General features: G+C 38.7%; 2 protein-coding genes across 9 annotated transcripts in view; one reads left to right on the top strand and one right to left on the bottom strand.

Annotated features, from left to right (window-relative positions):
- MAK (male germ cell associated kinase) overlaps positions 1-14755 on the top strand; it is a 48717-nt gene extending 33962 nt beyond the window's left edge. For 3 of the 7 annotated variants that reach the window (XM_075213065.1, XM_075213060.1, XM_075213061.1), the window contains 3 exons: positions 6613-6738; positions 7580-7672; positions 14402-14755. In XM_075213065.1, coding sequence (XP_075069166.1) covers positions 6613-6738; positions 7580-7672; positions 14402-14550 — 368 coding nt within the window. In that variant the 3' untranslated portion in view covers positions 14551-14755. The remainder of the gene's footprint in view (positions 1-6612; positions 6739-7579; positions 7673-14401) is intronic. The other 4 variants (XM_075213063.1, XM_075213064.1, XM_075213066.1 and 1 more) reach the window with 2 other exon arrangements.
- A 5175-nt stretch (positions 14756-19930) lies between these two features.
- LOC142158792 (transmembrane protein 14C-like) lies at positions 19931-27430 on the bottom strand. 2 transcript variants are annotated; one of them, XM_075213068.1, is made up of 5 exons: positions 27322-27430; positions 26445-26521; positions 23567-23668; positions 23068-23155; positions 19931-20115 (listed from the first exon to the last, which is right to left on the bottom strand). In XM_075213068.1, the coding sequence occupies exons 2-5, from the start codon at positions 26518-26520 to the stop codon at positions 20058-20060; spliced, it is 324 nt and encodes a 107-aa protein (XP_075069169.1). In that variant the 5' UTR covers position 26521; positions 27322-27430; the 3' UTR covers positions 19931-20057. The 2 variants fall into 2 exon arrangements, with proteins under 2 accessions (XP_075069169.1, XP_075069170.1); XM_075213069.1 differs by lacking the exon at positions 27322-27430 and adding an exon at positions 27185-27208.
- Between the last annotated feature and the right edge of the window lie 289 nt (positions 27431-27719).

Raw genomic sequence — 27719 nt, 5'->3', positions numbered from 1 at the left:
CAAATGGAAACTTTTCTTCAGATCTGCTTGTACTCAATACAAGCGTATATGTGTGCAATTTCCGCCCATTTATTTATTTTTTTAAAAAAAAAACCAAATTCTTGATAAATCCGGCCCATAAATTGGGTCCTGACCAGAAAAGAAGTCCAGATGTCAACTACCATGTACTGGAGATTATAAGCACTGAGGGGTTATGTGACCATAAGGCTGCAGGGTATGGACCAATGCAGCGCCGCTTTAAATGTAATCGCCAAAGACGCTGAACTAGCGGGTGTTGAAGAACCCGCAGGTTAATACATTTACCCCCAGGTCTCTTTCAGCACATCCAATTGCTTCCTGAACACATGCTGCAGGAGGACCGTGAGACCCAGAACTGCTCTCAATATGTTACCATGCTCTAAAATAGGCATTGTATGTTACGGACATCTAAGCCTAGAATGTAGAATGTAATACAGGCAATAGTAGTAACAGTGAAAATTAAATAAAGTAAATAACCTTATGCACAAAAGAATTTACATGTAAATCATAGTAAAACCCATACTTGAAAACAAGCATTTGATGAAAATAAGTAAGAGACATTGGCACAATAACATTTTTAATTTTTGTATTTAAATTATTTCCTGTATTTTTCCCCCTGAATAATGCCCATAAAAGCAAAAAGAGGGGATTATGCTTACCAATATTTTTTTTTCCTCGAAAGACTCCATGGCAGCCATAATTCTGCATAGATTACCTTTCCAGTTTATATACAGAAAGGTTAAAAAATATCACTGTGGATTGTATATAAGGTAGTGACTTCCCAAACCTTCTTCTGAAAAATATTAACAAAACATTGTAATACTATACCAAGCTAGTACTATACCATTTCAATTTGGATAAAAAATTTATAGCTAGTGAAATTGGAATAGGGGCTGGGAGACTGGGCTGCCATGGAGTCTTTTGAGGAATTATTGGTAAGCATAATCCACTCTTTACCTCTTGAATCCTCCATGGCAGCTCTGAATCTGGGAGTAAAGCAATACAGTAGGGAGAGACACACACAAAAAAACAACCAGCTATATATGCTGCAAATTAAAAGTTTTATTTAGTGGCTGAACTGAAAATATGTCTCACAAACTGAGAATTCCAGGAGTATAAAATATCCAGATGATAATGACTAGAGAAAGTATGAATATATGACCATCCAGCTGCTTTGCAAAGCTCCACTACAGAAGCCTGAGCGTTGCTTGCCCAAGATGTTGCCAAGTGTTGAGTGAGCACTCAGGATCTCTGGCGCCTTTCTCCCATTACTCTTGTTTGCTTTTATAATAATTTCTCTGATCCATCTTCAGAAGTCTTGTTCAGAAGGCGCATATCCTTTCCTTTTGTTCTGTGATTTGAGCCCCTATGTGTTGGACATATATGTGGAAATTGTTTCACTAAGTCCAGTGAATGCAGCTGTTTCATCTTCATCTTTGCTTGTGGACAAGATGATGGCAATACAACCTCCTGATTAATGTGGAACAGAGTGAATCCAGAATTTATACCTAAAATCGTGTCTAAGCCCCACTTTATCCATATAGACATTGAGAAAAGGCTTCTTGCACCACACTGCCTGCTGGCAGTTCTCCAACTCTACAAGCTGATGTAATTGCTAACAGAAAATCACCTTCAGTGTCATCCAACTCAATGAAACTTTTGCAGTGGCTCTAAAGATTTGCATGTAGCCACAAAGGGTCTGAAGGAGGGCCGAATTCTGTTCATTGCTCGAGGAAGCGAATAATCACATTTTCTGAACCTAACATAGGTATCTAAGAATACACTCAACACAAACACTTGTACCTTGAATATAGACAAATGAATAACTTTGCTAAACTCACCCTAGGGGGCATATTCAATTCCGATCCGATCCGCGGTAACGCGCGTTACCGCGGAAAATGCGCACTACTGCCGGTAATACGGTATCGCAATAACGCGGATTTTCGTACGCAGCCCTACGGGCTGCGAACGAAAATCCACGTTATTGCGGTACCGCGGATTAGGTTCGCGCTTGTTCCAGTGCAATCCCGCGAATCGGGATCGGAATTGAATATGCCCCTAGGAGTCAAGGATCTGTGACATGGTTGCTGCTGCTGGATTGAATTTAGAGAGACACCATGCATTTAATAACATCTAAATCCTGTAATAGATATCTGAAGAATTATTACTTGTCTGTAACAATGTGATGATCACAAATGAGACTGAGACTCCCTTTTTTCCTGAGCAGCTTCCACTAAATTTTAATGCCTTCAAAGCTTAGCCTCTCTGGATTTGGATGAAGAACTGGTCCTTGGTTTAAATCAGACAGTGAGGTCAGAATAGAAGAATTGCTATGACTTCTGCCCTTTCTTTTTGGATCTTTTTTTAACATGCAAGTGATGTGTGTAAATGGAGGAAAGAAATATCATAGGTGGAATGTCCATTGAACAGTCAGAGCATCTATTCCGTCTGACTCTGGAGTCCTATGGCAAGAAAAGAACCTGGACACTTTTGCATTTTTGCTTGTTGCCATGTTGTCCACTTGATGAAGTTTGAATGTTTCGGAATATTCCAGCTGGAATATTTCCTGATGAAGTGAACATTCTCTTGTGTAATCTAATCTTGGGTGAGGTAATCTGCTAACACTTTCTGTTTTCCTGTTACATGTAATGCTGAGAGTGACTTCAAGTTTCTCTCTGCCCATATCTTCGCTACTTCTGTCATCAAGATCTGGCTTCTAGTACCTGTCTGATGATTTATAAAGGCTACCACTGTCCTGCTGTCTGATAAGATTCTGAGATACTTCAATTTTAGATGAAGATGAAAAAGTTTAATTACTTTCCACACGGACATGATTTCCAATACATTTATGTAAAGACTTTCCTCATTACATGACCAATTGCCTTGCATCACTTATCCCTGAAGATTTTCCCTTCAGCCTGCGATACTGGCGTCTGCTGTGATTGTCATCCATTCTGTTTCCAAAAGTGATACTCCTTTTATTTTGGTCTTAGCCACCACCTGAAAGACTATCTTGTGACTTTTAACAGGGTGATGGCCTGATTCATAAAAAGTCTTTCTGCGATTCCACTTTTTAGAAGTTCCCAATGGAGATCTTGCATGTGTCATCTTGCCCACGGAATGATTTCTATGGTGGAAAAAAACATGCCCAAAAACTGAAGCACCTTTCTTATTGACACTTGACCATGAGCCTGTAGTTGACATGCCACTTACTAGATGTTGATATACCTTTCCTGTGACAATGACACTTTGCTCTGTGTGGTGTGCTTGAATCACAAGAAATGGTGTCTGTTGTAATGGGATGAGAGGGCTGTTTTCCTTGTTCACTATCCAGTCATGTTGTTCAAAGAAAACATATCACTTGAGAAATCTTGCAACTGACACTGCTTTCTGAAGTCCCCACCACAAGAAACTTGTCCTGATAAGACCATATCTCGATTCCCAGTTTCCTCAATTCTGCCATTAGAGTGACTAGCACCTTGGTAAAAGTCCTGAAATTTTGCCAGCTTCGAAGGGCAGGCAAGTGAACTGAAAGTGTTGGCCCAGGAACTAGAACCTGAGGCATTTCCTGTGATGAACTGCAACAGGGGTATGATAATAGACATACTGAAGGTCTATGGACATGAGAAATTCTCCTTTGTTGATGGCCATGGGAATTCGATTCTCATGGCCAGACTCCATTTGGAAGTGTCTGGTAGGAACACACTTGTTTTGCCTTTTCAAATCTAGAATTGTGTGAAAAGCCCCGATAACTTTTTGACGAGGAAGAGTCTGGCATAGACACCTGTGTGTTCTTGACCTGCAGGAACAAGAGACATGGCAAGTGTCTTCATTAATGTTTGTAGACTGTTTAGTAAGGCTACCAATTCTGACCTGGCTGTCCTAGACTGAAAAAAGAAGCTCCCTTTAAGTTATCGGAGGAACTCTATCCCATACATGTTTCTTACAATGTCCAACACCTATTGATCTGTGATAGAGTGGCTCCATATGTCTGCATACTGTGCAATTCTGCCCTCTGCTGGTGGTAATGGGGGACGATCCTGCAACCAGAGGTCTCGCTTACCGACCTCTGCCGAGGCCGTTGTTCTTGCTGAAAAAGCAGTGGTATCCAAAGACTCTTCACACAAAAACTCTATGCCTTTCTACATTACCTCAGTGCTTTTCAACATGTGTCTATTAACTTTTTCTTGGACATCTGAATACAGTGTCGTCGTCGTCGTCGCCCCCCCCATACCTCCCATAATCTTAGAGCTCTTGTTTTTGAAGCCATAGCTACACTAAAGCTACACTAAACTTCAAAGTAATTACAGGAGAAATATGAAGGTTCTTAAAACAACTCTCTATCCTTCAAATCTCTAAAGTATATTTTCTTTAAGGACCATACTCCACTTCTGAGCTTCCTCATTATTAAATGGATACATTTGTTCTAGCCTACTTAGGTTAGAGTGACGCTTATCCAGCTGTGCCCATTTCTTATAAATTAATTATTTCACCACTTAGTGTACAAGGAAAAGTCTACCCTTCCAACTATGGTCATCAAAACGGGATTTTTTTTTGCATTTCTGTGGAAACCTGTTCTTTTCCAGTCCCATGGATTTGTAAATCTGCTTAAGCAAACTTTCCACATTGTCCAGATTAAACATCCTGGGTGACTCTTTAATTCCTCCAGATTCACCACTGGAGTAAATGTCCAGATCTACTGGGGAATCACATTCTGATTGCCCTATGCTTGTTTGGGATCATGTTCTCTTTAACCCATATATGCCACACAAATCTTCTCTAGTTACAAAAGCCCTTTTCATCCAAACTATAAGTTCCTTATACTGCTCTGGGAGCTGAGTTTTACCCTTGGGCAGTGAATTGCATATTGTGTAACAACCTCTTTCAATTTCACTTACTAAAGGCTTGTCACAGGTTCCACAAATTGTATGCATCGTGCATAATACTGCACCCATCTTACCACATCTTATGAACTTGCCTAAAGAGGGTTCCCTTCAGCTGTTCGGGGTCTGACTCAGGCTCCATACTGTTGTCTGGGAGTAGCTGACTCAAACTGTCTCAATTCAAAATGTTTCCCAGAGGCAGGGACACTCAGGGCAGCTCCATGCCTCCTATCGGCCTGGTCCTGCATCTTGGTGCACTGTGACCTGTGATGCAGTGCATCTGCAGAATGCTTAGGTCTGTGAACCTACGCCAAAATAAAAATTACTATACCAGATCTGCTTCTCTCATCCACTCTTATCACATCCTCCCATTCCGGATTACAGGACTTTTTTCGAGCTGTACCCACTCTATGGAATTCCCTCCCTCGTACACCAAGACTTCCTCTGGTCTACAAACTTTTAAGCATTCTCTGGAAACCCACCACGTCAGGCAGGTTTATAATCTTCCTCAAACACCCTCCTAACCTCACTAGGTTACCCTGTTACCACTCTTTACACAAGTCACACATGCCAATAACTCTCTGACCCCCTGACTAACATTGCTGTGTGACTAGATTATATAGCATACAAATCACTTTTTACCTTTGCAATCTGGCTAGACAGAAATGCAATATGTAGACTTAAACTCATGTATCCAATTCCCATTGTCCCATAGATTGTAAGCTTGCGAGCAGAGCCTTCTTGTCTATATTACCCAGTATTGTTTATTATTGTGTTTGTCCCCAATTGTAAAGCGCTACGTAATTTGCTGGAGCTATATAAATTGATGAGGATGATGATCTTCCTGGAGGCAGCAGACTAGTGTCCCTCCAGTACCCAGCCTGGTCCTCAACTTGCAGAGCGGACTAGTGCATTTTCAGTACCTCAGAGAAGGTTAGCCCATACACTACAGAACAAACCACTACCTGCTTTATCTATTCTAGAGACAGGAAAAGACATAAGAGAAGAGAAGGAGCTAAATTATATACCATACGGGGTGTGTTTTTTAACCTGTCTCTATCTAAACTGGAAAGGGAATCTACCCAGAGTTATGGTTTCCATGGAGGATTGAAAAGTAAATATATTTACTTAACTATGGAACCAAAAGAAAGTCCTATATGCGCCAAAAGAAAACCCAAACAATATATTGGGTAGAGTAACACACAAAGTTGTTCTCAGGGCCAACCAATGGAGCACAAACATTTTGAAAATGGTGTGGCCACCTGAAGTGCAAAATTGGCACACACCTCTAGCAGCAAAATAACATAATAATAAAGATCACATTACAGCCTGCATCCATCATTTCTAAGGTTCCCCTGATTTAAAATAGTTCTAACATTTATCACTGAGGGTCACCATATTGGTTTGCATCTATATCTAGAAATGAAGGTTAAAGTAATTTTCCTGGAGAGTACCTGAGCCTTCCACAAAGGTAATAGGAAGCCCAGAGCTACAGTATGGCAGCCACAGACTTCCCAAAGTTGCTTCCCACAGTAGTGCTACAAACAGAAGGCAAGTTACTCAGTATTTTATTTTTTAAAATAAAGTGTGATATCTTGAAGTTGGTTATTTTGGGAATGGGGAGTCAGTGATCTACATGTATATAGCTCACTGAATTGTGTGAGAGGGACATGATTATATTGTCATGCCACAGGTCATCTCCTTTCTACAGGCACTTTAGGAGGATTTGTAGGACCTGCATACAATACAGCAGGAGGATACATCCCTTCATTTCACAAGAAGGAGGTTGGATCAGCGGGACAAAGAATACAGCTTGCACCAATTGGGGCTGCATCAAGTAAGACTTTTGTGCCTGAAAAGTATCAATTTGAAAACGAGGGTATAATAAAGGGGAAACTGTGAAAGAAAAGGGTTCTCATAAGGAGTGTATGGGCTCCGGAACTAAGGATTGAAAATCAATTACATTTGAGGGCTATTCCAGCTAAGTCATCAGAATACAACAATAAGGATTTGTCTATGGTTGTTCAAAGTTGTTGAGAGGTTTGTAAATTGGAAACTATCAGCCTCCTTTACAATTCAATGGATGCATGGAATCCTGATTCAGAAATGCCAAGGACATATGATGGTGGCTTTTAGTCGCTCTCCTACATGCAGGGTAGGCTTTCCATTAAAGGTAAACTTATTAGCAACCCAATTATATTTCTTTAACTTTACTTTTAAACACTACTAGCCAACTCAGACATATAGGGGTGATTTGAATAATTGTAATTAGAACCAAATTACTAAATAGGTTTGTATGGATAAATCCATTTTTATTTTTTTTCCCCCCAGACTTGTGGCTTCAGCCTTATCATCGTGTTAATTTTAGTTTAGTGTTAACAGGCATCATGGCTAAAGGAATATATAGCAATTGTTTTTATGCACTTTAAAACCAGTTGGGTTAGCTTAAAACACATTGCACTTTTCTTAGTGCATTGACCATGCATATGTAAGTCTAGATATAGTGCTACAATGAAGCATGCAAAAATTTCAAGGTTAAAGCATACATCAACATGGTGCAACAGTTTCCATAGCAATTGAAAATGCTTTCTTTACTGTGCTCCTCATATTACTTCTCTTATTCTTAACTTTGCTCTTCCTGTTTTCATTTCCCTGTTCTTTCTTTCTATTCTTATCAGCTTTACCCATCAACAGTGATGCTGTGAATGGTAAACCAAAAATCATGAAACCTAAACTCACCTGCCAAAAGGCAGTAATTGACAATATCTCAGGTAATCTGTCCGTTTGAAGGATTGTGTACTGCACACAGTCTAAATTATTCCTAGAATGACCCCTTGTCTATAACAGTTTTCTCCTAATCCTCTATTTCCTTCCATTTCTCATTCCCATTCCTGCAATTTACATATTCTTTTAACCAAAGATATTGTACATTTGTTGTGCCAACGTTCCCTCTTCTGCCATGGTTCATTGATTATCTACAATGCAGTTTACACTTATACATATGACATTGTCTATACTGTGTGTATTATAGTGATGTACACTGGACTTTCTCATATACTGTATATCAGAGATTTTATTTGTCGCAAAGGCATCTTGCATATTCACTGTACCAACCCATCGTAACAAGTTCATTGTAACTTTGTATTTAAAGCAGCAATCCCATGTAGGTTTTATCCTACAAATTATTATTTCCTTTTCAAAATCTCTTTGGAAATTACAAAATGTGTCTGCCAGTTACAGACACGGGCTCACAGCTCTCAGCATGCCATGTGAAGGCAGAGGGGCAGGTTTTTTTCATTACACAGCAGACAGAGCTTAGAGGGGTGTCCCAAAGCCTCTCTGCTCACTACATTATGTTACTGTTGCCATTGTAGTCCGACACTGTGCAGAAGTATATATCATTAATAGGAGTTTGAAGAAACAAAACAAGTTAAAGTGATAAATACCATCATTCTTCTTATAGCCTGCCAGTGATTTATGTAAAAAAACATGCATCATTCATTTAGAGGATGGTATTTACAGGACTATAAATCTTTCCAGAAAGGTTAGCACTCATGCCACTGGATAAATTACTCAGTTTACAGATAGGGATGTGTAGCAAAATTAAATCCATGCACTAACAAATTGATGGAACATGCAGCCTTTGACATGAAGTTACCTGTTTATCCAACTGTAATACACAATAAACTGTCCCAGGAATTATGGAAGTACAACCTGTATGTAAAGGAACACTGGAAATATCTTGTACTCCTAGATAACACAAGTGAAAGTGTTCTATGAACTATAGTTTGGTCACAAATACAGCTTGTAGCAACAGGTAGTGCAAAGTCAATGTTTAAAGGAGTTAAGTTGTACAGTTTTCCTGCATTACACAGTCCAAATCAGGCATTATAGTGTGTGTGTGTGTGTGTGTGTGTGTGTGTTTTAAAGAGGCAATATAGAAATTAATTAATATCTCTAGTTGCCTTTTTCTTAACACAATATAGATAGTGATAGTAAGGTTGGGTATCTTTTTAGAAAAGGATAATATAATGAAGGTGGACTGTGTGAAACTAGATCTCAACCATGTTTTCACATTGGCAGTGTTAGGATACCATCATTTGTTACAATAACTTAAGCAAGGTTTCAATTAGATCTCTTCCACTGCAATTTAAATTTTAAGGCACGCCTGATAGTGAGAAACAACTGCTGAGGAGTAAAAAATTAATACATTGAGCCAGATTCCAGGTAGCTTTATTTTTTTTTTTGCAGCAGTAGTTTTTATTAAGGACTTTCTAGGATTGAGGGTACAGAATCATAGAACAGGGTGGGTTGGAGGTTCACAACAAGGTGTTTTTCTGAAGATCAATTCACAGTTCATGAAAAGTTGTTCACTGTTGATATGCTCTCATGTCAAATTCCACTTCCATTACCTTTGTCTAGCCAACTAGAAAACAGTGTATTAACTGTTTCCTACGCTCTCTCTCTTAAAGAATTTATTTATTTCCTTGATATATCCTGTATTACTTTTTTTTCCCAAATTCTGCTGAGGTTCTTACATGAAGTCTATGTTTATAAAAGGTATGTGTGACAAGACTGGGAATTATATTGAGAATATTGGACCAACCCGGTCTGACAGTCAGTGGACCAATTGAACAACAGTGGCCCACTCTGTTATTAAATGCCACCCCGTGGCCAGATTCAGTATTGTTGTGGTGTCCAAAGAGGGAAGTGAGAGGTTGCTCACAGGAAGTGTGAAACAGCTGTGGACCCTGTGACATAAAAAAAAAAAAAGAGTGGAAGAGGTCTTTTTCTACAATCAGGAGGTGGACTCTGCCTATTTACTGACCATTGTTCCAATGCCTCTCCAACCCAGACTGGATTGCACGAACACAGCAGATGGTATACCACAGATGTCATCTTCTACCTCCAACCTTGTTGCCGCCTAGACTCTACACACCACCAATAATGGGACCATGGCTGGGGGGGATGACCCAGGGAGGGTGTCAGGATCGGGTGACTTTGTTGAAGAGACAAAAAAGGGGCCAGAAAGGATTGAGACAGAGCTGGCAGTGTGCCTCTTGGATTGATTTTGTCACCACTGCACTTGAAGACACTTGCAGATTCTGGGGAATTGGTGAGCCTACATCAGTAGGGATACTAATATCCAGGGTACCACCAAGCTGGTGGAGAGTTGGCCGAGGGGCTGGGATCTTCAAGATACACAGACCCATCTTACAAACCACTTGGATTGTCGTTTGTGGACTTTATTGTTGAGAATTTGTAAAAACAATAAACTGCGCTCATACCAGAGAATGATCTAAAACATATTGGTGGGAAAACTAAGTGATAGACCAAGGGTGTATAAAATCTTACAAGTTGAGGGTTTTATACACCCTTGGTCCATCATTTAGTTGCCTCACCAATACTTTTTAGATCATTCTCTGGTATGAGCACCATTTATTGTTTTTATAATTTTAATGTGTAAACTCAAGGAGGGATACCTTGTTCAATTACTAGCTTTACCAGTCAGGATGGTGTTTTGGTATCTTGAGGGCAGTGTTCCCCTCACCATTTGAATTGTTGGGAATTTGTGCCTGCTAGGACTCTGCTGCGAGGTAACCTGCTGAAGACTTTGTTGGGGAGTTTTCACTTACACTGATAATTTCCAAAACTTGTTATCTTTGGTGAGGGAACAAATTTCTCCTTGGGGAGCGCTTTTATTTCACTTTGTTTAATAAAAGGGGTTATCTTTTTTCTTGCCTCCTTATCTGTGTGACCTGTGAACCTAGAGGACCAGGTTATCTAGAGAACTACGGTTGGTTCTAATCTCATTGTCCTCACAATATGTATCAAACGCCAACAATGTTCAATGCCTATGCAGAAAGCTGTAGCTCTGTAAACTGGAGTGGATGACCCAATATGCAGAGTCTGAGAAATCTCTGATATTACTTTAGAACAGGAACATGCAAGTAAGCTTCTTTGAAGTTTGTGGAACTTATTAAATGCCCCAGTTCTATGACTCCCTGGAGAAACTTCATATGAATTATTTACTTCAATGAAGCGGTTGACGTACGAGATCCAATATGGTTCCGAATCTGCCTATATTCTCTCATGTTCCATCTGGAAAAGTTACTAATGAAATTGCCTGGTTTTCAATGAGTATTTAGTATGATTTACAAAGGCTGTCCTTTTTTTTCCCCCTTCTTCTGGGGAGTGCACGACTAGGAACTTGTCCCTGCATAGTATCTTCTTGAATTCTAATAATTACGTCCATATTCTGTCGAACCCACAAATCTCCTGGCTCTTGCTTCTAGATTTCGTCTGAACAGAAAAGCTAATGTTCTGTTTCCTTTATCCACCTTACTATATTGAGGAGGATTCTCTTTTGTGCCCTGGATTCTTTCCCCGTATAGGAGCTATAGCCTTCTCTGTATTACCTAACTTCTCTGAAAGAGGTTCCAGAAGTAGTTTGCTGACTGGGACTGAACTCCTGCCTGTAAAGAAAGTGCCCCGGAAAAGGAAAGTCAGCAATCTGTTTTTTTTTTGCCCAGGTTCAAAGCCATAATGCTCTCCTTGCTGTCAATGAAATGGCTTTGGCTTTAAGACATATGACATCTAATGAAATCTATTGCTCTCTGCCTTTTTCCATCTGTCTTAAATTACATTGTGCAATTTACACCTTGCATTTCAGTGCCAAGGTTCCTCATCCATACTCTGTACCCTGATAACTCCTTGACATTTTCCAGAGACACTTAGGGCTAGATTTACTAACAGGCGTGATCGCGGCGGTTTTCCGGCAGGTTTGCATTGCAAACAGCCGGATTTACTAATGGGCGCATTTCAGCTTCAATTTGAAGCCGCCGGCGATGTAACGGCGGGATGTAATGCTCAAAGCCGCCGGCGGCTTTGAATAGAACATGGCGCTTTTGCTTAAAATGACGGCGCTTTTGTGTAAAGGCGGTTTTTTTGAAAATTACACCTGTCTCCTGGCCTGTTACTATTGGCTATTTTCAAAGTCAGGAGATTTGACATCACAAGCCCTATATAAACCACTGGCCTGACACTTTTTTTCTCTGATAGGGTTTTGAGGAGTTTTGAGAGAGGAGTTAGTTGGTTTGAGCTTTGGTAACAGTTGGAGTTTGGTGGATTGGTGAGCGATATCTGATTGAAGTGTGAGTAGTCCTTTGCCATTTTTCTGTTTTGTACATTTATTTTCTCTTTTATTTTCTGTCTTGTATTTTTTGTATTTGACTTGTCCTTTGTCTGTGTTACTTGTGTGTGCCTGTCTGGAGAGTGTGTCTGTATTTACTGTAGTTTGTCCTTTGTGTTTGTAAGTCTTTCTGTGTTTGGCATTTATTTGTCATTATGTCCAGAGATAGGAGGGGAGAACAGGCTGAGGAGAGGGAGATGGAGGTTGAGGGGGCAGAGGAGGGAGAGGGAGAGGTTGAGGAGTCAGGAGAGGGCAGGAAGACGAAGACAGGGAGAAATGTCCGATTCTCCCACGACGAAAATTGTGTTCTGGTGCACCACATAGTTCCCTGCTATGAGGTCATCCTAGGGAACCTGGCAGCCCGGACTCCTCTAAGGCGGCGTCACCAACTGTGGGGGAGAGTGTGCGATGCTGTGAATGCGGTGGGCCCACTAAAGAGGACAGTGGCTCACTGCCGCAAGCGCTTCTCAGACATCAAGAGGAGGCTTAAAGAGAAGAAGGCCCAGGAAAGGAGGTCCACCAGACGCACGGGTGGTGGCCCGCCTCTTCGCATTGAATACACTAGTTATGAGGAGGAGCTGCGGCAGATAATGCCCCGTGAAAACCAAAAAAAAAACCTTTACATCAGTAAATAGGATGCAATAATTCTGGGTGAAAAAAAAACCAAAAAAACCTACCCTCAAATTACATGTCAGTTTGCCCATTTCCCATATACAATCCTAAAGGAGGAAACTTTGCACAAAATGGCTCTCTCTCATGTTAAAAATTGCTAAGTAGTTCAAACACCACACTGTTTGAACAATCTCATTTTGGTCTATTGAATGGTGGTTTTCCGGCGGCTTTATAAACCCCCTAATAGTAAATCCGGCTGTTTGTATGTTGAACATTGTTGAAACCGTCATGGCGCTTTATACAGAGGCGGGTTTGGAAACATAATTTCTGGCCGTTTGGACGGCGGGTTTAGCCTTAGTAAATCCGGCGATGGCTAAACCGCCGCCAAACCCACCTGATAGTAAATCTAGCCCTTCGAGCTAGTTTGTCTGTTATCTGGGAAATCCCATTCCCTGACAATTCTATTTTTGATTCCTTGGTGAACATAAAGGCTTTAAATCAAAGAGACTTCTTAAGTGTTTTTTAGTTACAAACGTGTACAAATATCACTCTTGCATAATCTTGGAGGGAGAAATGTAATAATAAAATTGCCTTATATTTTCTGATATATGAAACATTTTTCTGTAGCATACAAATGAGATGGCCTATTGGCTAATGAGAGGAGGCCTCTAGGCTTCACTCAAGACTTGGCTGACAAGTTAGAGGAGATTTAAATCAGATGGTAATCTCATGTTGTCCTACAAAGCCAGTTGGAAGCCTGAATTATAAAATGGCAGTTTATACTAGTTTCTAAGAAAGAGGAGATAGGGAAAGAGAGGTTGTTTCATTTACAAAATATGAAAGTGATCCTTCACAGTCAGTGAATGGAAAATAATAAAGGCTATACCTTAAATTACTACTAAAAAAGCCTTCGATGTTTGCCATCAGATGAGTGTAAGGGGGTGGGGCTTTTTTTTTCCTTTAAGTGTACAGTGTGTATATATATATATATATATATATATATATATATATATATATACACACATACCGATTCATTTTCTGGTGCGTGGTTTTGCACATTTTTAGCTGGTTTTATAACGGACCCTTGATGATTTCAGTTGTGGCATGCGATCAGGTAAAAGGGAAATAATCTGGAGTTGTGTAATATACAGTCATTTAAAACTATGGCGATTGATTAGTATTTCTTATTTTCAAGCCACTCATTTTTCTTTGGCTAAACTTGGATTTGAATTCAAAACAGAATAAAGCTAACATCTGATCAAAGAATTGTCATGCTTACATAAGATTGTGTGATATAATATATACTGTGCTGTTTATGTTACTAAGTACATTTGACAGAAAGCAATAGACACAGGTGTAGATAGCTACCTTTGCCCTATAATAAACCAGATATTACATGCCTGCACTGTACAACACAGTAAGATTTTAATTACAGTAGACTTACTGTGTATATTTGCCTCCCAACACATGATATAATTTGACTTTATTTTGTAAACCATCATTAAAATATGACCAGTTACCTACTATATGATCCTACAGCTGCATAAATACTCCCTCATGTGGTGTTCTGCAAACGACCAGCCCTTTACTCAGCATTTAATTCAGTAAATGATATGTATTTTACAGTGGTCAAGAAACATTAAAAAAAAAAAAAATACTATTTTTGAAAAGTCTAATAATTTTTCCTCTGTTTTAGATTATGACACATGGAAAACAAAAGCTATGCGTTCTCAATTGCCAGCTCCATCCTACAAGCCAGCCACTAAAAACCTTTCTGTGTTAAACCGGCCACAACCAATACATGGAAGAACGGACTGGGTTGCCAAGTATGGTGGTCATCGTTAGTCAATGAACATTATTTTTTTTTTTTATATTGTAGGAAAGAAAAACCTTTTGATCACTGCACTATTTTTATTCATTTTCTAGGATTACAGAATTGTGTAAATATGCCTGGCAAAAATGTACTAACAAGTAATGCAAGGCTAATTTTATGTAAAGGAAACAAAATAGTAAACCGTAAACAATGCATTAATAAAGGTTTTATTTTTGAGCTACATGAACATCCACTGCTGCCAATACAAATAACAAACCTTTCTAATGCGCAGCATCACAAAGAAAATTGGCATCTTCATGGAGCAAAATACTATATCATTCCACATTTACAAATATCCTCATTATTGCAGTTTACATTTAATTCCTGAGATTTTGTAGAAGACCAGTCCCAAGTTTGGTGGACATCTTCATAAAGATCCTTCCTAATCATTTAGGTTTGGTTAATTGTTTAATAATGTTGTATGTTAAAAGATCTTCTGAGCCTAAGTAGTTGTTTACAAGTGGAAAGGCTCAAGGAAAGTATTATAATATTTGGGTTATTACAGTCCTACTGTAAGGATATTAAGTTACCAAATGTTGTGACCATGCCAGTGTACTGCTTTTATGCAGGGTACAGAAGTGTGAATATGAAGAGCAAGGTGCCCCAAGAGGGGATGGGGAGCAGTTACAGAGTACCAGGGCCTGGGCCTACCTATGTAGTGGGAGGAACCATCAACCTGGTGTGGCCACACCCCCTTTGGCAGCTATGGAAGGGGCTCCAAGGAGCTGCGGCACCGGGGCCCAAAATTCCTTTTGGCAGCCCTGACTTCACTATATACCAATTACAGGGATATAATTTATAAACCAGACTTAATACAGATTTGAACAAACCCTTGCAAGTTACAGAAGGAAAGAAAAAATAATAAATTTATATAAATTGTGAGAATATGTATATATATATATATATATATATATATATATATATATATATATTATATGCACAATTCTTTACTATTATACAGATGCTTGTCTAAAAGAAACCAGCTCTATTTAGAAGTGACAAGAAGGATTAGTAGAATTATTTAAATAAAGAAGTGTTTTAAATGGTTCTATGCTCTGGATTTTTTCCCACAAGTTCTTTTAATTCTGTTTATTTCACTATAGCAACAACAATAGATCTGTTCCACAAAATATATTAAGCAGTTAATGTAGAACTATTCATACTGTGAAAATCAGTAATGCCTGCCATTCTATACTTTGTAGTCTACCAATACCGTGGTCTCTAAAACCTTTTGAAGCAATTTGTATCACTATTCTCTGAATAAATATACTTTGCTGACACAAACGCTAAATGCAAGCTCTTTCATTTGGTAAGCAACTCTGCTAGTGGCTTCAATCTGGAAAATGCTTTTTTTTATCCAACAGTGCACTCTACTGGTAACTCTGTAAAGTGCAAAGCAGGCTCCTTTGAACACAAAAAAATCAAACCCTTATTTTAAGCACAGAAAAACTGGTAATTTGTAAACCGCAAAACATGCAAGTACTCTGTGCTCTCCATTTTGCGAGAATGTGCCTATCTGTATGCCTTGTGCATAACAGGCACAACCACATTCCTATATATGCTCTGTGTTACCATTTGCTGGTCTGGTTGGCAATGCACATGAGAATACTTGAAGTAGTTATATCAAAGTCCAGCCTTTCATTAATTACCCCATTAATTAATTTAAACTAATTTCCTAAACTACTGCTCAGCTTATTCTTACGTATATCTTAAATGTAAAAATGAGAGTGAAGGGATTGTTTTGAGCATTTGAGAATGTTATAACATTTGTCAAAGTGCGTCTAGGATTGTGCTGTCTCAATGTGCACCCGGAAGGTACAAGAGGTGTATCATGGTAAAGATCTAATTTCCGTGACCCCATCCATTTGTAAAAGAAAACAAGTCTTTTTGTGGAGATAAAAATGCTTGGCCCATCACTAAATAGCCCCCCAAATGGTGCACCTTTTTCCACCACTTAAATCCCATTTAAATAATGTAGTCCCACAAAATTAAATATTGTTTAACATGTGGTACATACGCCTAGCTTTCACTCAACCAGGAACGTCCCAATCTGGCAGACTCTTCCTAAAAATGTAAAACTTTGCACACTCACAAATGTTACCAATGGCCTGCAAATCCATGCTCTAAGCCCAAGAAAATGTACACAGGCAGTTTTGCACATTCGTAAATAATGTCGTGTTAGTGGCATTTATGCTTGTGAAAGTCCTAAAGTCACAGCTTTTGCTAACGGGGAACTTCCAGATTAAAGAAAAAACTATGATAACAGAAATACACCGCTCTTTACTTTATTTCTATATATCATTCAAGTGCGATACATAAGCAAGTAAAGGAGGTTTAAAATATCTGCTGCATCATGCTTTGCTGGTATCAGAGCAGTTTTATTGATCTAAATCAGTACTTGAGGATGTATAATACCTCTGTATGTGCATATGTAACTTCAGTGATCAACTTCTAATTGATTTTTCTAAAAGCAAGCAAAAAAAAAAAAAAAAAAAAAAGAAGTTCTTACATTTAAAGAAAAGTTAGTATGATGATTTACTCCACAAAAATCTAAAAATATTTTTTTTCTGGTTTAGTTTCAACTAACAAACAAGTTTATTGTAGAGTACAAATATTAGTAAATAGGAATATTTAAAAATATATATTGTATTTACTGGCCTAGAAATCAATACATTTTACAATTGTTTAATATGTCCTTAAAAAAAATATTTTAAGCATTTTAAAACACATTTATACACCGAAACACATAATAAAATAAAGGATTCTATTTTCTTACTTTGTGCCATGTGTATTTGGTGATGTGGTGGCATATTCTGATCTATTTAATAAGAGTATGTGATACAACAATCCAAAATTGTGAAGGTGGGGCAACACGGTGGCGTAGTGGCTAGCACAACTGTCTCACTATCTGTGAGGAGTTTGTATAAACCCCGTGTTTGCGTGGGTTTCCTCCGGGTGCTCCGGTTTCCTCCCACACTCCAAAAACATACTGGTAGGTTGATTGGCTGCTAACAAATTGACCCTAGTCTGTGTGTCTGTCTATCTCTGTCTGTGTGTATTTAGACTGTAAGCCCCAATGGGGCAGGGACTGATGTGAGAGTTCTCTGTACAGCGCTGCGGAATTAGTGGCGCTATATAAATAAATGATGATGATGAAGGTGTTTGAAACAACTGGCCCATCTTCAAAGTTAAATCATAGGATTTCAAAATCGAACCTCTATCTCATTGCACCTGGTAATGGGAAATGACCTCAATGGCCTGTGATCAAGAATGTGGTCTAATGGATGACACTGCTCATTTACTCAACGTTCACTATAACTGAACGCAAGGAGGTCAATGTGACACCCCAAACTGCAAGTGCTGGTACTACTGCATATGAAATGCAATGTGGTGTTACAGACACTCTCCTAATGCCAGTGTGCAAACAGCCTTATGCAGTAGTCATTTGTAACATTATTTAATTTTTGGATATTAATGTGGTGCAAAACCTCTGCATGTTGTCAAAAACAAAATATTCTATACACCAATAAGAATAAAATTTTTAGAAAATACATAATTAGATTTGCCTTCGTGAGTGCTAAAATGTTGGATATTTACATGAGAAACTAGTACTAGGGAAAAAGATGCTGCAACTAATTACCATATTTTGCCGAGTCCAAAATTGGACCAGTGCTGCAAGAATGATAAGTGTGAAATTAGCATGCAATGCCACTGCAAAACTTATCTACTGTGCAAATACTTACACACGACATGGTGAAAAACTACACGTTTGTGCTGTAAAAGTGAATACCTGGCATGCGTACTGTGGTTAAAAAAAAGAATAAAATCAGTGGTCCCTGCATATGATGAGTGCCGCAAAATGTAGATACTTCTGTATAGTGTGGAAAATACATGCTCTGTACAGAGACAATGGATGGCCACAGTACAAAATAGAGATGCAATTCAGAGCCCATACTCTGGTGGGCAAGGTACATTGCAAAGTCCATGTTCTGGCGACTACAACACAATTATAGGGCTCATACAGTTTTGTTTTTTTTGCTACAGCACATTTTCAAGACTTCTGTAACCTGTGCAAGTTTTTGTAAACTAAACAGAGCACGTGAAAACTATCCTGATGAAAACCAGATAGGTAGAAACATTTACTGTAACCCATAGCAACCAGACCACTGCTTTATTTTAAACTAGTTATAGGACATCTGGTAGCCATGTGTTACAGCAGTTGTTACTACACACAGGTTTTCATAAGTGTCCCCCAATTTTTAGTGGGTCATATACCTAAAAAGCAGTACTGAAAACTTATAGCACTAATGTGGGTCACTTGTTGGCAGACAGTTGAGTTATTTAAGTTGTTTCTTGAAATTCTGACATCCAAGTGTCAATAAGGTGCATTCATACAAACTGTGCTGCAGTATAATCCATTTGTGGGTGATGACTGTTTAAACAAAAGTAAATAACCACAGATGAACACCTATCATAATGTGTGTACACATAAGCGCAGTTGTAAAGGAGTGCCCCATGACATCTTGCTTCTCTGCAAATATAAAGTCCGCCAAACGCTTTCATTGCTTCATGTGATGTGCGTCTGTGCTCATCATGCAAAGTAAATAAAAATCAATATTTTAGGGCCTTAACACCCCGCAGTTTCATCACGCAAGGCTGCGAGGGGGTCTTCACTAGTAACTGAATCCCATTGTTTTTACTCTTTGTTTATACCATCAGTGATGACTAATATACTTTAAGAGTATTTTTTTTACATTCACTTAAATTGACAATTAGAAGCAATACCTGCGACCAAAGAAAAATCCTCTACAGTACCATGGTGGGGTTTTGTTGACAATCAATGAATATAAACACATGCACAAATAATGAACTACATTAATAGCATTAAAAAGGAATACCACTTTCTTATTTATATCCTCTAGTTCATGGGTAATGATTTGCAAATTAATTTTCTGCTGAGGAAAAGTATATAATAAAACGGTCTCCAACGTATCTGCTTTTGTGCTGGATAAATAACGGACATGTGTGGACTTATTCCAAGAGGTTGCTGTTAATTAAGAATGTTAACACCCTCTTATTTCATTAAAGAAACGTTTAGGGGTTATGTCCTGGCATAACAGCTGGAAATGCCAGTTTAGTTCAAATGTCTGAGATTGTGGAAGGTAATGTTATACTGGGAAGAGCAACTACTAATTTTGCAAGAAACCAGCAAGGGTAAGCAGGGCCTGTCTGCCTGACACGTTCTATGGTTGTGTGCATGGAGGGACACAAAAGAGCCCCAACTACAAGGTTTCTCATATGAGCCAATTAATTCTTGTTACTTATGCATCACAAATCACACAATGCAAGTGATCACTTCGTAAAAACAAGTTTTACTTAGAAAATTAATGAGATTTACAGCTAACAAGTACATACAGAATCTGGACACTGTTCATTGTAGAATATATGTAGATTTCTTGATTTCAGTGCTTGGTTTCCATCATGAATCATGAGGTTTCTCCAACATTTTCAGTCCCAGTCTTCCTAACATTAGCAGACTGCAGAGGGGGGAAAAAAAGAAACAGATTTTTTTCCTAATAAAAGTAGTCCTATTTGGCTTGCATTCACATTTTAGGACACCTAAATTAGACAGTGTGGAATACTCTTGCAATCCAGCAGATGGTGGCTAAATAGAGACATTTGTTACAAACATATATTAGATTATGGATTGTCCTCCTTGTCACATTTATGTCAGCAAGGCAAGTGACATATTTCAGACAGAAATCCCTGAAAGACATATTCCCCACACTACTGCCATTATACATAGTGGCTACATATGGCGATACCCTAGTGTGTTTTGTTTAACCGTTGCATGCTGGCTGTTTCATGATTTTTATTGTTTGTTGTGAGATTAACAATTTTTTAGAGGATATTTTGAAATACAAATAAAAGTTATTTTCTCAGTGCAGAATATTATTTTTTTTTTAACCTTTATGGGTATATTAAAAAAAAATAACAGCAAAATGTGCTCATTATCAATGAAGGAATTCACAATTACCACTGTAACTTTGTCACATGTGAATAAAAAGTTGCAAAAGGGGTTCTTGGCAAACAAAAATAAAACAAGATTTTAACAGACAATCATTCCATGATACAAATGCACTAATTATTAGCCTAATCTTCCAACTCCGTTGCCTGGGTGTCACCCTTGACTCCTCTCTCTCTTTTGCCCCCCACGTCCAATCCCTTGCTCAAGCCTGTCGCTTCCAATTGCGCAACATCGCCCGCATCCGACCCTTCCTCTCACTAGACGCCACCAAAACCATCATCCATGCACTCATCATCTCCCGCCTGGACTACTGCAACCTCCTCCTTACTGGCCTCCCTCATCTCCCATCTCGCCCTGCTCCGATCTGTACTCCATGCAGCTGCCAGACTTATCTTTCTCTCACGTCGCTCCTCCTCTGCCTCCCCTCTCTACCAGGCCTTACACTGGCTCCCTTTCCCTTACAGAATCCTCTTTAAACTCCTTACTACCACTTACAAAGCTCTCTCCCAGTCTACTGCTCTCTACATCTCTAATCTCCTTACCATTCATACTCCCGCTCGCTCCCTGTGCTTGGCAAACGACCGTCGCCTCTCCTCCACTCATTACCTCTTCCCACTCCCGAGTCCAAGACTTCTCTCGCTCTGCCCCCCTGCACTGGAATGACCTCCCTCGCTCCATCCGTCTCGCTCCCAATCTGTGCTCCTTCAAACGGGCACTCAAAACTCACCTGTTCCTGAAAGCCTACCAACCATCCACTTAACCCCTCATCCACTCTGCTTGTTCTCCCCCTCTCCCCTGCATCACTGCCTCCCTCCGTGCCCGTTTTGTCCACCCTCCCTTAGGATGTAAGCTCGCATGAGCAGGGCCCCTCTTGTCTTCATACCGACTCTTCTGCTCCGCCCTCACTCCATATGTCTGCCCGGAGTTTCCGAAGCATTGGTACTTCGTGTTTATTGTTCTGTAATGTTTTACCCTGTATGGTCTACTGTTCGTATTATGTAAGGCGCTGTGAAAACCCTGTGGCGCCTAACAAATAAATGATAATAATAACAATCTTGGCAGGTACTAGTAATGTGCGTTCTATTTTCCAGATTTACAAATATGCCACAAAAAGTTACAAAACTGTCGTTGGTCAACTAGGACGTTACAAATTTCAAATTCTTTAACACAAGGTGCACACTACAAATACTATTATGTATGTGTCAATAATACCCCTGTTCTGAGAAAATGCACATTTTCACTCACATGTATCTGTAGAATTGCCTCCCCTTGTGAGGGTACAGTCCTAACTTTATATACATATTTAAGGTTATTAGTCACTTGTACTAGGTTTAGTGGTCCTTTAATTTATTTTATATTTTAAAAATTTTAATTAACTGGATGCATTTCCCATAGTTACACAATGCATTTTGGCCTGGAATAAGAACCCCATTTTCAATTTATATATGTTAAGTAGGTTTCCATTAACAAGTAATAATTTAAATACATTTTCAGAATTACATCCAATTAAATAAATGGTTCAGTGTATGTCAATAGAAAAAAAGCCTAAGTTCTACCCATATCTACAGCTGATCAAAAATACCATAAATAACCAATACCAATGTGTGCTGAATTAGTAACTGTTCTACCTGAATGTTGCACTACCCTACACCTCCAAATCCACGGTTTGGCTGTGTCAATACAGGATTTAAACTATTAAACAATACATACAAACAAACATTCAAAGTAAAATGAATATACAGCCATTCACTGCCATCCCATGATGTTTTGATACCAAAGATTAAGATAGAAAAGTGTCCTACAACATGGCTTCTATGTAGAAATGCTGTGTGCCGGCATAGATAAGCATGACTTATCTATCCACTCCTTGATAATCAGGAAATCATTCTGTGTACTCCTCTAACATGGTAGGACGGATATCTTGGTTATTGCAAACCTCTTCCCCACCCATCCTTACATCTTTCTGCTTTTATCTTTGCCTTTGTTCTTTTGCTCTTTATACTTAATTGGTCTTGTGATATCTATTATTGCAATAAAAGCACTAACAGCTTTATTAAAAAAAAAAAAAAAAAAGCAACCTTCAGTTTCTACAGTTCTGTACACACCAAAGTCATGTTCTAAAATCCATGCAAACCAACACAGAAGTGACAGTCCCAGGGTTTAGAAACTACATTTGCCCAGTGTTGGACTTACACTCTGTACTCAATGGAGAACGCACCATAAGTACAAGCCCAGAAGATATGTCCCTGCTCCCGTTGAGCATATGCCCAATGGGATAATATAGCTACAGATCTGATTAGGATATCATGTGATGTGAACATGTGATTCTGGATACCCAAGATCCAGTGCTGTCTGCAACACTAGGTAGCTGTTTTGTTTAAATAAATAAATAACCATGAATGGATTCGTTTACTACAAATCATTCAATTAAAATAGGAAACCTTCACGTAAATGTACTCACCTGGCACCAGCAATTAATCCAGCAGGCATGAATTTTCCAGAGCTGTAGAATCGGTAGCCCATAACTCCCGCCAACGTGCCGGATGCAACTTGAATATAAAGGAGGAAGCATATTCCAGTACTTGTTAACAAGTGCAACAAGCAATTAGGTGTCACATTTCTGAAGACTACTATTTGCATTAAATTAGACATTGTTTTTGGATTTAGGTTGTCTTTAGAAAATTATCTGGGGCAAGAAGTATTAAACGGATATTAGAGCAATAATTCTGTATGGTAAGAACACCTACAACATTTATTACAATATTTGCCAGCATCCATTTTTGCTACATTAGGTACAAGACAAAATGTAAACAAACATTATGAAACTGCATCTTAAAGATATGATGTTGTCATTTTTTTATGCCAGATATAGTTGCATCTATATAGTTTGCTTCCTTAGCCTCTGAAATCTAAACGTAGAGAAGTCTTATTGCCGTGAAGAGGGAGATCAAGAAACTTACTCAGTGAAACTAATATATTCTTTGAATCATGTGACATCTGATAGGCCCCCAGACCTGATAGACCTCCAAAAAGAAGACCGGCAGCGAGAGATGGAACACTACCTGAAAAGAGTGCAACACCATAAATAAACACAATTGTCACAATCAGCCCTGTTAAAAAATGGCCTTATTCGTTTATGGATTATGTCTTTCATCAGCATGATCAGTTCCTCTCTGCAGCAAGTAAGTGAGGGGGAAGGTGGTCGTGTGGATAATAATATGAGGATGAAGGTCAATGGAGAATGATAATGAAAGGGGGTCAATGAATGACATATACAAAAAACAGTTGTCAGGACATATGTATTCTAGCAAAATATAGCACACTTTGATCCAAACAGTTAAGCTTGCAGCCCATATCACAGGTCCTCATATTTGCAAATTGTACAGTCTCATCTATGCCTCAAACAATGCTGAAATTTCCTTTGTTTGTATACAGATGGGGCACTGGTACTGTCATGCAGCTGGTAGCCTGGACAGTATGGGATTAACCAACAGTGAGTGTGTAATATATATATATATATATATATATATATATATATATATATATATATTACACACAGCAACTGACAGTAGCACTCCACTATACTGTATAAATCCCTTTTAGGTGCTAAAAAGGTTAATCATTTTGATTTCTGCCCTAGATTATTACCAAGATAGACACTCATAAATTATGACAAACTTATATAACGTAAGAGTGACTGTGTACCAAGAAGGTGAAACAGTGGATGTTAGACAACAAACCACACCAAAGTAAAGTCTTCTACTGACCTCTAGTGGTCAACTCTAAGAATATACTTATCATTTAGCAAATAGTATTGTAAACATATTACTTTGTATATATTTTCCTTAATGATACAATGTAAAGTACTTATAAAAACTGAATGTGTGAATATAAATAAATATATAGGTAAAATGTTTCTATAACTGTAGGATGATCTGTATGAGTAATAAATTAGCATAATATGTATAATCCCAATTTATACATTTATATTACATTCACAATGACTTATATTTAAATTCGTATTTGTCTATTTACAGTTATATTACACAACTAGAACCCTGAAATATTAATCTCTTAATTTTCAAATTTTGAAAACAGTTGATACTTATTAATGTTCAATATTTGTTGATTATCTCTTATTTTATGTATATAGAATGTTATAGCTTTTACAGTTTATATGAAAAAAAAAAAAAACAAAGAAGGATTTTCATTTGTATAAGTATCTGTGGGAAAATAAGAGGAGAGAGACTGATAATTTAGGCAGCACAACAGACTAATTTGTGTGGTTAACACAGGGGAAGCACCAGTGGTAATTGAATCAATGTGCCTTCCTTATTTATAACTGCAGTCTTTTAAGTCTTCAAAAAGCAATGTTCAGGTAGCAATTTTAGTATGGTTTTAAATCACCTAGTGAAATAAGTTTACAGGTAAGGGATCCATTATTTAGAATACTGGTACTTAAAGAGTTTTTTTTAGATGATTTTGGAACACCATGCCTAGAATGTGCTAAATTACATTTACAAATGTACCCTGCTTTTCCCTGCACTGTCCGTGTTATACGCTTTCTTATAAATTTGTCTAATGAGGATAGGGGAGATGATTGGAAAATAATGGCAGCCCACAGGTAGGAAGTACAGTATTTTCTTCCTTTCTGGACACTTCTGGAGTTAGCTTGGTATATAAAAATGAACTGCCAATGGGAAGAGTCAGGGTGCTAATAAGTGTTCTGGTGTGTATGTCATTATTACTGAAAAGCATTATCTACCTTTCTCTTTCCGGATAATGGGTTTCCAGACAGGAGATCCCACATCTGTACTTTCACCACTTAGACCTGTAGACCTCAATAGTGTCTACTCTATGACAATGCCGTGCAAGCAATTTACTAAGACTCCACCTGAAATCTCCCCAATCACGCAGTGCTATAGAAAATGTAAGGAGCTTTATAAATAAATACTAAAAAGAAATTTTAAGAATAATTATCATCACATACGCCATACTGGTTAATAGGTGTCGCTTCTTTTGGCCAAGATCAAGTGAGTACATGTCTGAGTAAGGGGTTGTCTGCCCCCCCTGAAATGGCCATGGGAAAGCTTGGTCGGGCCAGGAGACTGGTAGCTTGAAAGCCTGGAACATAGTGCCACTGGAAGTCAGGGGTTCTGGAAGTCACTTGGGGAGTGGTGACTCTCACTTGTGAGTATAGCGCTATGCACAAAACTCACTTTTTGGCTACCACATCACTTCCTTTGCTGTGGCCTTCTGGCTTGACAGGAATAACCATGTCACAATCACTATTTAATTTATTTTTCTCTCACTGTTTGTCACTTAATTTTATGCTTTTTTTTTACTCACGGATTCGCGATGGTGCGGCAACCCTAATGAGTCCCATCCCCAACGATCTAGAGGAAGCGGTGTGGTCTTAGCGGCTCCCACTTCCCTGAATTTTGAGGCAGAAAATTTGATGCTATGGGGAAAGCTTTGGCCGAACCCCTATGCAAAAGATGGCCCCCCTAGCCTCGATCCCCTACGTGGCCTTTTGCGTAAGGGGGGGGGGTCGGTTGTAATGGGGTCATTCCTCTGTAGAGGAGGATCTGAAAACCGTACCCTTTTGCACGTTTTGAGTTTTACACATTTTTTAAGAGCACTTTGGGAAAGAAAGCACGTTTCAGACTTTCAATTTATTTTATTTTTTTAAACAGTTAATAGGTGTCCCTTTACTCAGACAGTGAGCAACGTAAAATAAATGACTTTCGGGGTTTTTGGAGCAGAATAAAAGGATATAATTTACAAGCAGATGACACATTCATATTATTGTCAAAATTCCTACCATCAAAAACATACCTGCTTTTACATAGCCGATAATTCCTCCTGAAGTGACCAGAGCTGCATAGCCCAAACCAAACCACTCAACGCCCATTCTAAAACAGAACACATCGTTACAGTAAAACAGTATCACCAGGCCTTTTAACAAAATATTGTAGAGGCTCATCAGTGAACACCCCAACTGTCCTGATTCCAAGGAAACAGCCACACTTTCTGTTTTTCTTTTAAACAGTTAGAAAAAGGGAAGTTACTTTTCTATACAATTGCTTATACAGAACAGTTTATTCCTATTGATATGTTATATAACATTTACATTACACAACATTGAAAGTCAAAGACACATCCAATAAAACTCATTTTAAACCCTGTATATTAGGAACAGAGTATGACAGGATAAAGGTTAGCATGTTTAATAAATAACTCTTTAGAGAATACAATTACATTTAAAAAATTAAAATCCTTACATGCAATTGCAAACATTAAGGTGCTCACTATTGCTTTCTGACCTCTATGTAACTGGTCATGCATGTGTTAATTAGGAGTCATTTCTGACCATAACAAGTGAATATTTTATAATACTTTTTCAACTGAAATGAGTTAGCCAATACACTCATGTTCAGGCCTACACAAAACTTCCAGCCACACGTTTTCAATGAACATAGGACTTCTCCAGCCCCTTATCCTGCACTACAGACACATGCACAGGACCACCCCCTGGTCACACAAGATAACAGGATAATGTGTGCTACTGGCTGTACCTACACTACCAGCACACTGCATACATTACACTAACAGCATGTGGACGTCAGGGAAGTGCAACCGCATACTGTCAATATCACTGGCCGGCCATGTGACTAATAACAACACACAGGCAGCATTGTGCTGGATGACTCACCTTGACAATCAGTTAGACAGGACACAACTGCGGGAGAACAGCTCCAAGTCAGAGTATCAGTGAGGAGGAGGAGGACACTGCTCACGTGATCTGACATAGAATCACGTGACTGTACTGTCTCCACCCACTACAAGGTTTGTCTGCTCTGGAGACTGGTGTCTGGGGGAGGCAGTCTCAGTGTTATAACTACAACTGGATATAAAATAATATCCATTGCACGTGCTGCAGTAAAGAAGTAAATATTAAATATTGATTTTGGGCTAGAATAAGTAGGAAAACACGTTCCAGGCTTTCAATAATAAAAAAAAAGTTAATAGGTGTCTCTACACAGACAGTGAGATAGCAAAATAAATATGACTTATGTGGTTCTTGGTTAAGAATAAAAGGATATCATTTAC

Source organism: Mixophyes fleayi, chromosome 5, assembly GCF_038048845.1.
Source record: "Mixophyes fleayi isolate aMixFle1 chromosome 5, aMixFle1.hap1, whole genome shotgun sequence".
NCBI classification, from domain to species: domain Eukaryota; kingdom Metazoa; phylum Chordata; class Amphibia; order Anura; family Limnodynastidae; genus Mixophyes; species Mixophyes fleayi.
This window is presented reverse-complemented; position numbering and strand designations above follow the sequence as displayed.

Bases quoted from the DNA above. Each gene is read 5' to 3' on its own strand.
- LOC142158792 (XM_075213068.1), bottom strand. From the start codon at position 26,520: ATGGGCGTTGAGTGGTTTGGTTTGGGCTATGCAGCTCTGGTCACTTCA. The intron at 23,669-26,444 runs GTATGTTTTTGA...CACTCTTTTCAG, and splicing joins TATCGGCTATGTAAAAGCAG to GTAGTGTTCCATCTCTCGCT. The intron at 20,116-23,067 runs GTGAGTACATTT...CCCCCTCTGCAG, and splicing joins GGATTAATTGCTGGTGCCAG to TCTGCTAATGTTAGGAAGAC.